This window comes from Mustela erminea, chromosome 19 (assembly GCF_009829155.1).
Source record: "Mustela erminea isolate mMusErm1 chromosome 19, mMusErm1.Pri, whole genome shotgun sequence".
NCBI lineage: Eukaryota > Metazoa > Chordata > Mammalia > Carnivora > Mustelidae > Mustela > Mustela erminea.
Genome location: NC_045632.1, coordinates 13,625,130 through 13,635,077, shown reverse-complemented (window position 1 = coordinate 13,635,077; position 9,948 = coordinate 13,625,130). Strand labels below are relative to the sequence as shown.

The 9,948-nt window shown below is 49.7% G+C and overlaps 1 protein-coding gene across 1 annotated transcript; it reads right to left on the bottom strand.

Moving 5' to 3' along the window:
• Positions 1 to 614: 614 nt before the first annotated feature.
• ZNF8 (zinc finger protein 8) lies at positions 615 to 8,827 on the bottom strand. Its single transcript, XM_032324682.1, has 4 exons — positions 8,649 to 8,827; positions 4,728 to 4,854; positions 4,338 to 4,433; positions 615 to 2,789 (listed from the first exon to the last, which is right to left on the bottom strand). Exons 1-4 carry the CDS (start codon positions 8,712 to 8,714, stop codon positions 1,348 to 1,350), a joined length of 1,731 nt encoding a protein of 576 aa, XP_032180573.1. The 5' UTR covers positions 8,715 to 8,827; the 3' UTR covers positions 615 to 1,347.
• Positions 8,828 to 9,948: the final 1,121 nt, after the last annotated feature.

Below are 9,948 nucleotides of genomic sequence, written 5' to 3'. Positions count from 1 at the left end.
GTCAAAAAAATTACTTGGAAACATTTGTGTATAAATCAATTAATAATATCACTTGTTAAGGGCGCCTGGGTGGCTCAGTGGGTTAAGCCGCTGCCTTCGGCTCGGGTCATGATCTCGGGGTCCTGGGATCGAGTCCCGCATCAGGCTCTCTGCTCGGCAGGGAGCCTGCTTCCCTCTCTCTCTCTCTGCCTGCCTCTCCATCTACTTGTGATTTCTCTCTGTCAAATAAATAAATAAAATCTTAAAAAAAAAAAATAATATCACTTGTTAAAATCGAAGACATGGAATTGTTAGTAGAGCCTTCATCAATTTAGAGTCTGGAAAAAGTTGGTTGTAGTGCTGGGTATGGTTTCTCCACCTTGGCATATCTGTGGCTAGATAATTCTTTGTTGGGGGCCTGTCTTGGGCAATACAGGATGTTGAGCAGCATTCTCTACCCACTAGCTGCTAAGTGGCACCCCTCTGTTCTGCCAGTTAGGATAACCAAAAAGTCTTTAGACATCACCAAATGTCTCCTGGAGGACAAATCTACCCCGACCGTTTCAAGGCAATGGCTTTCAGTAGGAGCTGTGACACCCCCAGGGAATGTAGTAGAATTTCGCGGGGGCTTTTCTGGTCATTGATCTGGCCATGAATGCAGCCGACATGTACATGGGGGCCACATGTGCACTAATGACTGTGACATGCAGAACAGGCCCCTGCAGACCCTGTATGTATATATGTGTGAAACAACCAGTTTGAAATGAGATCCTAAGTCAACTTCACATATTAACTCCTGCATGCTTAGAATTTTATACAGAATTTTCCAGAAATGCAGTGGCATTTTGTTTTGTTCGACTTTTGCAAGAGTTAGTCACCACTTAAGAAAATCACATCCCATACAGGAATGCCCGTCAAGGTATTTCTATGGCCAACATTATATCCCATATACCAGATGACAACAGCCAACACCCCAGCTGTATAGGCATAATGGCCCACACAGTCACATGGTAAGATACTGCACCCACTTAGTACATGTTGCTCTACCTTAATTACTTTTGTTTTAATTATGCTCTACAAAAAGGGACTGTAGATCGATTTTCTACAGTACACGTGTGTAGGTTACATTACCTGTGAATTCATTTTGGAGTAATAGAGGGACAGTAGAAAATATCTATGGTTAAAGGGGGCACTGGGCTTGACAGATTTGAGAACCATCAAACTCAGGTATTTGCAAAGCACCATTTTCTTAAGAAATCAGAGGTCACCTTAGACATTTCTACCCCCAGTCCCCCTTTCCATGAATGCACTGTGTGGACTTACTACAGTTTTGTACCTGTGGTTCAAGTCATCCGTAGAGCTCCTCTCCTATGAGGAGTCTCTAATGTCGAATAACACGGAAGCACCCATGGAAGACTCTTCAACCCCAATAACGTGAACTGGGTTTTTCTCTTGCATGATTTCATGGATGTCGAATAATGCAAGTGCCCGGCTCGCAGGCTGTCCTGCCTTTGTTCCGCCCCCAGGGTTCTCACTTGAGTGTGTGTGCTGATGGCGGCCAGGGTGAGAGCTCCGGCTGAAGGACTGCTCAAGCCGTCGCCGGTTCCGTCCCTGGGGCTCCTCTCTGGTATGAGTTATCTGGTGTCGGATGAGGTGCGAGCTCTGAATAAAACATTTCCCACAATGATTACACTTGAAAGGCCTGTCGCTCCGGTGAGCTCTCTCCTCTGGATTCAAAGGTGGGTCACAGCTGAGGGCTTCTGTCCACTCGTGCTTTGTTAGACCTGGAGTCTGCTCAAAGATTAGCCGCTGGCGGCACTCGTAGGGCTTCTCCCCAGCATGCTTCCGCTGATGCTGGGCCAGAGAGGAGCTGTGTCTGAAGCCCTTTCCACAGTGGTTGCACTCATATGGCCTCTCCTCTGTGTGTGTCCTCAGATGCAGAAACAGGCAAGTGGTCCGTGAGAAGGATTTCCCACACACGCTACACGTGTATGGCTTCTCTCCAGTGTGTGTCCGCTTGTGTCGGCCCAGGGATGAATTCTGGTTGAAGGCCCGCCCACAGTCCTGACATTCATAAGGTTTCTCTCCGGTGTGAATTCTCCGGTGGACTGTAAGGTGTGTGCTATGGCAGAAAGACTTCCCACACTCAGCACACTTATAGGGCTTGTCTCCTGTGTGGATTCGCTCATGCTGAACCAGGGAGGAGTTCTGGCTGAAGGCTTTCCCACATTCTTTGCACATATAAGGTCGTTCTCCCGTGTGAATCCTCTTATGCACTGTGAGATGTGCGTTGTGGTTAAATGACTTCCCGCAGTCTGTACATTTGTAGGGTTTATCCTGTACCTGGCTTCGTGTGAGTTCCGTGACTGGAATGGCTTGACCAGAAGTTTTGCTACAGTCACTGCTGTCACACGGCTCTTTTCCTGAGGACCCAGTCTGCTGACTGATTAAACTTGAGTTATGTTCCGAGTTTATAACCTGTGAGTCGTAAGCACAGAGATATTCTCGCCCAGAAACCTCTGGGGATGCATTTAGGTTTGAGTTCAGGACACCATTTTCCCCAAGTCTGAGACTTTCATAGCTTTTATCTTGAATTGGTGCTTCCTCGAGGCTAAATTCCAACTGGCTCAAATTATCCTGTTCTTTCTCAGGCAACTTCACCTGGCCCTCACATTTCCAGTCTTCCCTTAATATGGTGGGATAGGAAGCATTCCTCAGGAAGCCTTCCCTTTCGGTGACACAGGATGGCTCCATCTTAGGAAGGCCATGCTCCTTGGGTGGCGTGTGGCTTTCAGGTCCAGACTCCCAGCCTAAAAGAATACCAAAGAGCTCTGAGGGAGTTGATGGAAAAAACACAGAGAGGGTGTCAGGCCCTCCTTTCTAACCTCCCTATTGCTGCCGAAGGGTAGATGAATGTGACACAGTCCCAACCAAGGAGACCCCAATGGATGAAATCTGGTATTCTGATAGAAGGGGACAACGTAACTGGCACTATTCTTCCTGCTTCTCTCTTCCTCTGCCTGAAGCATTGATGTGATGGCAGAGCTGCTGCAGCCATGCCACAACCAAACGAAAAGCCAGAAGAATCAGAACCATCAGCCCTGGCACCACTGGAATGTTGAACCAGAGGCAGCAGCAGTCGCTCTGTAGAAAAAAAACGTTTCTGTTTTTGAGCTTCTCTAGCCCAGTTTTCAGAGATTTACAGAGGAACACAATCCTTTTTGTTAAGAAAACAGAAGGGTGGCTCTGCCTTCAGCTCAGGTCATGATCCCAGGGTCCTGGGATAGAGCCCTACATCATGCTCTCTGCTCAGCAGGGAGCCTGCTTCCCTTCCTCTCTCTGCCTGCCTCTCTGCCTACCTGTGATCTCTGTCTGTCAAATAAATAAATAAAATCTTTAAAAAGAAAAAAGAAGGGTGTGGAGAATAGGTTTATAGAATATGGACATGAAAGAATAAAACAGAGAAGATGGAGGGCAAGTTCACACATTAGAAATGATCTTGTGGCGGGGTGCCTGACTGGCTCAGTCAATAGACCATGTAACTCTTGATCTTGGGGTTGTGAGCTCAAGCCCCATGATGGGTGTAGAGATTACTTTAAAATAACATCTTAAAGAAAGAAAAAAAGGAAAAGGAAAAAGAAACGATCCTATGGAAAGGGCATGCTCAGATGGCTGCTGAGAGGGAATATGAGAGAGAGGAAGGGGAGGGATTCTGCCCACTGGAGAAGAGGCAGATGGGGAGCATAGGTGAGGAAAACAGAGAGTACAGGAGCAGCGTGCAGACCTTCTGTTCAGAAAAGAGCTAACTGAGCAGGCCTGAGGCTGCCATCCTTAGAAAGGCCAGCTTTTGAGATTGGCCCTGGGCTAGGTGTGGAAATTTGTATATCAGGGGAGTTCCCACCATTCTAACTGATAAGAGTAGCTCACTGTGCCCAAACTGTGCCAACAGTATGTTTTATGGTGAACAGCTGCTTTCTCCTAGAAGTCTAGCATCTTGGTCTGTGCCAGGCACAGGATGCCTATGGCCAGCCCCCAATGAAACCATCCGGCATTGAGTGTCTAACAAGCTTCCCTGGCAGCTAAGATTTCTCATGTGTTGTCCCAACTCATGGCTGGGGAAGTTAAGCATGTCACATGTGCCTCCACTGGGAGAGAACTCTGGAGTCTTGGCTGCTTCTGGACTTCACCCCATCAGCCTTTTCTTCCTGCTAACTTTCCTCTAGGTTCTTTCACTGGATCTTTGGGTGGTGCTGGGCACCTTGACACACCACTCTTTCCAACCAGCACATCTGCCATCTCCTCCTGGGAGTCTCCTCCTGGGCTGCTCCCCTTAGGGGTTGCCATTTGGCAGATCTCACCTGGATAGTAACCCTGGGCAATTCCTCTCTCTGCTGCCCATAGCTCAGTGCCTTGCTCCAGCTGGGAGATGACTTCAGGTTTTGGAAGCTCAGGTCCTGGAAAAAGGGAAAGAAACAGAATATGTGAATCTGCTAAAAAGAGAGAAAGAACCAGCTCAGGATCCAGCCCTAGACTCCTGATAGGGCACGAGGACATCTCACAATAAGGTGAAAACGTTGCATTGGAACAGAACAGTGCAGAAATCCTTCTGCTCATTTGTTCCACAGGGAGTGAGAAGGCAAGATCCCTGATCCCCAGCCCAAGGTCAAGTCCTCATACTAGAAGCCCTGTGACCTACACCCCTTGAAGCATAAGTCACTGCAGCAATCAGCTGGGGAACCAGGCCTTACCCACAGAGAGCAGATGCCCAAAGGTCTCCAGCATCACGTCACGGTACAGAGTCCTCTGGGCAGGCCCCAGCTGCCCCCATTCTTCCTGGGTGAAGTCCACCGCCACATCCCGAAAGGTCACCGGCTCCTGAAACATCACACACACTCCTGAACAGCTCAACTGTCTCCATCAGTGCTCCCAGGAAGAGGAGGAGGAATGAGGATGCAGAGGACAGACAGAGAGCCTGTATGTTCTGAGGAATGAGACTCAGGTCTCACTGGGGGCATGTGAAAGTATCCAAGCAAGATCAAAGCTAACCGGGGCACTTGGGTGGCTCAGTGGATTAAGCCTCTGCCTTCGGCTCAGGTCATGGTCTCAGGGTCCTGGGATCAAGCCCTGCACCAGGCTCTCTGCTCAGCAGGGAGCCTGCTTCCCGCTCTCTCTCTGCCTGCCTCTCTGCCTACTTGTGATCTCTCTCTCTGTGTCAAATAAATAAAATCTTTAAAATAAATAAATAGGGGCGCCTGGGTGGCTCAGTGGGTTAAGCCTCTGCCTTCGGCTCAGGTCATGATCTCGGGGTCCTGGGATCGAGTCCCGCATCGGGCTCTCTCCTCGGTGGGAAGCCTGCTTCCTCCTCTCTCTCTCTCTCTGCGTGCCTCTCTGCCTACTTGTGATCTCTGTCTGTCAAATAAATAAATAAAATATTTTAAAAAATAAATACATACATACATACATACATACATAACACATCCCACATATCAAACACTTCCATGGGCTGGGTGTGGCTGCTGTCAAAAGCTAGGTATTTCTGGATCTGAGTTTTGATTCTGCCACTTCCTCCTTAGGAAGTCTACGCAGGTTCACATTTCTACTTTGTTTCCCTGTCTACAAAGAATCATGCTTTGGGGGCTGTGATAGGGAACAAGCGCTGTAAAACACTTTCTACAGGACAACATGCAAAAGAATAAAGTTGGTCCTCTACCTCACACCATATAAAAAGTTAACTCAAAATGGATAAAAGATAAAACATAAGAGCTAAGACTATTAAACTCTTATAAGAAAACATAGTAATAAATCTTCAGGACTTGGGATTGGCAAAGGATTCCTAGATATGACAGCAAAAGCATAAGCAAAGAAAGAAAAAAATAAATAAGTTGGAATTCATTAAAATTAAAAACTTTTGTCCTCCAGGACACTATCAATAAAGTGGAAGAAAAAAAAAAAAGTGAAAAGACAACCACATTTGCAACAGCAAATCATACACCTGGTAAATGACTTGTATCCAGAAAATATACCTCTTACAACTCAATAATAACAACAACCCAATTAAAATGGGCAAAGGATCTAAATAGGTATTTCTTCAGAGAAAATATAAAATATACAAACACCAAAGAAGCCCATGAAAAAATGCTCAGCATCATTAGCCACCAGGGAAACACAAATCAAAATCAGTTATAAATACCTCAATTATAAAGGGGTAGTTTCTTTCTTTTTTTTTTTAATAAAAATTTTTTTAAAGATTTATTTACTTATTTATTTGACAGATCACAAGTAGGCAGAGAGAGTGGGAAGCAGGCTCCCCGCTGAGCAGAGAGCCCAATGCGGGGCTCAATCCCAGGACCCTGGGATCATGACCTCAGCCGAAGGTAGAGGCTTTAACCCACTGAGCCACCCAGGTGCCCCGGGGTAGTTTAAGAAAAACACAAGTATATTTTAAAATATTAAAGAAATTATAGTATAGATGGCATATGGCTGATTAAACTTGTGCAGGAAGTATGAAGAACCCTTTGGTTGGGAACAGAGGTCTCTGTTCATGTCCCTATGTTATCACCTCCCACTCAGAAGGTCCTCAAACCTTGATACACGCTCCCTGTGCCTCCTGTCTCCCCCTCTGCACGGGTTCTCAGTGACAGCCCAGGCACCAGGTCCACTGTATACTGACCTGTCCAGGCCATAAGACCTCTCAATAGCATCACATGAGTCCTTCATGCCAAGCAGCTCCACAGAGAGGCCCACATGAGAAGGAAATGCTAACTGTCATGTGAGTGAGGTGTCCTGGAGATGGATCCTCTAGCCCCAGTCAAGTTCCAGATGACAACAGTCCAGACTGACACCTTAATCATAACCTCATACACCCAGGACAGAACCAGCAGCTAAATCATTTGAGGACGTTTATCATCAGAAACTGAAGTAATATTTAGTGTTGTTTTAGGCCACTAAGTTTTGGGGTTATTTGTTACACAGCAACAGATAACTTACACATGTTCTCTTGCTGCTGACAAAGACTCTTTCCTCCGAACCCTCTTCTCAACTATGCCCTGACCTCTGGGCTCTGTGTCAATTTTGCATCACCCAGATTCATATAGAGTTGGTTTAGTCAGAATCCCCACCACCATATCTGATGGCTCTCCATGTCTTTTCCAAGTCCTCATCCCCCAAAATCCTCCAGGCAGTATCTGATCAACTGGCCTCCTTCGACAAGAATCCTCTTAGGTCATGGGGCACTTCGGTGGCTCAGTCAGTTAAGCATCTTACTGTTGGTTTCAGCTCAGGTCATGATCTCAGGGTCATGAGACAAAGCCCTACATTGGGCTCCGTGCTCAGTGAGGAGTCTGCTGGAGATTCTCTCCCCAACCCCTGCCCTGCTCATGCTCTCTCTAAAATAAACAAACTCTTGGGACACCTGGATGGCTCAGCTTGGGGCATGACCCCAGCGTCCTGGGATTGAGCCCCATGTGGGGCTTCTCCCTCTCCAGATTCCCCTGCTTGTGCTCCCTCTCTATCTCTCTGTCATAAATAAAATCTTTAAAATAAAATAAATAAAATCTTAATAATAATAATAATAATAAAGGATCCTGTTAGGTCAGTTTAGCAAGAACTACACCCATCCCTGACCCCAGGTATAAATTCCCACTTTCACTCGTTGTATTCGGAATTTGAGCCCAGTTCTAAACTGAAGTCTCTTTCCCGCATTCCAACAGTTTCTGAATAAAATCTCTTTTTACTGCTTTAAGTACTATCCAGCTGTTTTACTCTGACACTGCTCATTCCCTGTCCACCCCATCCAGAGCAAATGCAAACTGAAGCGTGGGTGCACCTCCTGGCGATCTGCAAGAACACCCATCGGAAAACACGCAAAGCCAAGGTTAGCAATAGTCTGGCTTGGCCTACTAAATCCGAAATCAAGCAAATCCTCGTCAGCAGCAACGAGAGGCAGACAGTAAGTGCAGGACGTCAAAGATGTGGCGCTTCACATCTTTGGAGGTACACATCTTTGTGGAGCTATGAATTATCTTCGGTTTCTGCCGCGTGAAGACAGCACTTTATGGAGAACACAGGCAGCGGCCACTTTGTCTAGAAATGCTGGAGCTCTCAACCAGGCAGCTTCCCCGACGGCCTTGCAAGCGCGGACAGCCCAGCGCAGCGGTTCCCCCACAGCCCCCGCGAGGACGTCGTTCCCGCCAATCCGCTGCGTGTGGACTATCCTTCCCCTCAGGCTAGGCCGGGGCCTCGCGAACAGGACTCCCGGTGCATGTTCAGGAATTGGAGCATCCCGACGCGTCTCATGCCTGCCGTCTGCGCGCTGCACTGACACTAGGGACCGTCACCCCTCACGCAGCAGTCGCCCTCGGGCGCGGGGAAGGCCACCGGCGGGAGCCGGGCCAGCCCTGTCCTAGGGAACGAACCCAAGCGCAATCCCAGAACCGGGAAACCGGAGTAGCAGCGGAGCATGCGCAATCGGGGACCAAAGGGCCCGCGTTCGAATCCCAGCTCCACCCTTCCTAGCAGGGCCGGTGGGCGCGCCCCAGACTGCGCCTCAGTGTCTTCCTGTGTAGAGAGGGGTAAGGACCGGGCCCTGTTCACCGTGCGCTGGGGGTTAAAGGGTCGATACCTGCAGGAGACACTCGGCCCGCTGCCATCGTTGTTATTATAATTGTTACCTGAAGCCACTCCGCGGGCAGCCCCGTAGCCATCGCCAGTTCTGTCGCTTCCTCTTCGGGGTTCATTCTGGACCGACAGGTCGAGCACGGAAGCCCAAAGTGGCCGTAAACCCAGGAGCCGCCCCGGCCTCAAGGACCACTCCACTCGCCGCCCGCCGGACAATGGCGGCCGCACTGGTGAAGCTAAGACTACAACTCCCAGAAGACAGTGCGGCGCGCCTCAGGGCCTGACCAATGGAAACCTTTGTTCGTCGAGACTCCCACCAATGAGAGCCTTTTGGCTTCGGGCCAATGGGACAGTCCATCGGTTGGGCCTCCGGCCACTGGGGGCGCTCCTGCCACAGACCCCGGCGAGGCTGTGTTGGGTCGGCAGCGGCGGCTGGCTGCTGCCAGCGGCTGTGGGCTGCGGCGCAAGGCGGGGTGTTGGACGACTGGGCGTCTCTCGTTCCCCGCGGAGGGGAGCGGAAGGGCTGCTGAAGGACCCGGGTCTTGGGGGGATCGTCCTCCCAACCTAGCCGCTGGGGACTCGCGTCTGCGCGCGCCCCGGCGCCTTGATGGCCTTCGGGCCGGCCGCGCTCCCAAGCTTTGCTGCGGAGGCCCCGCTTGAGGATGCCCGTCTGTCCTCGCTGGTGGGGCTGCGCTGCGTTGAAACGGGGGCCCCAGCGTCCTGGCTGGCGGTGCTTTGCTCTTCCGAGCATATACCGCCGTTGTACCTAGAACCTCTTTCTGCGCACCAGAACCACAAGAACATTTAAGCGATTTGGTAATATCATGGGTGGAGGGGCGGTTTCTGAAAGCCGACCGCGTTCTCTGGATCGGGGCGTTCCCTCGGAGATGCGTCATTTCTGCGGGTCCTTAGAGCGCCCTGAATTTGTTACTAATAAAGAAGAGAGAAAAAAGCAGACGTTCACCAGGTTGCAGTCGAACCAGAGCAAACATTTGACCATTGTGTTTTAGGAACATTCTAGGAATGGAAAGGCCCAGTGGGGAGGGACAGACAACAAACCAGGAACAGGGTAAAAGGGCAAGCGACAGTGGTCACCGGCTGGGATGGAGCGACTGGCAAAGTTCACACTCTCTCCCATCTCTGTCCTCTCCTCCCCGCCTCTCTCTCCCCACCGCCCCCAACTCCTCCGCGATCAGTCTGCTCTCTGCTGGACCTCTTCCCCTGCCGCTCCACCCCAGGACACATCGCTACAAGGGCAGCAGTACCAGGATGAGAATTTTTCAGGCATCTTCAGCAGTGGCTGCTGTGGGAACCATGAATCGGGCAGGCTCCAGAGACTGAATTTGGCCGCTA

Excerpts from the sequence above, each read along its gene's own strand:
- ZNF8 (XM_032324682.1), bottom strand. The coding sequence starts at position 8,714 with ATGAACCCCGAAGAGGAAGCGACAGAACTGGCGATGGCTACGGGGCTG. Across the intron at positions 4,855-8,648 it reads TGCCCGCGGAGTGGCTTCAG|GAGCCGGTGACCTTTCGGGA; the intron begins GTAACAATTATA and ends GTGATGTTTCAG. Across the intron at positions 4,434-4,727 it reads TGGGCATCTGCTCTCTGTGG|GACCTGAGCTTCCAAAACCT; the intron begins GTAAGGCCTGGT and ends CCCTTTTTCCAG.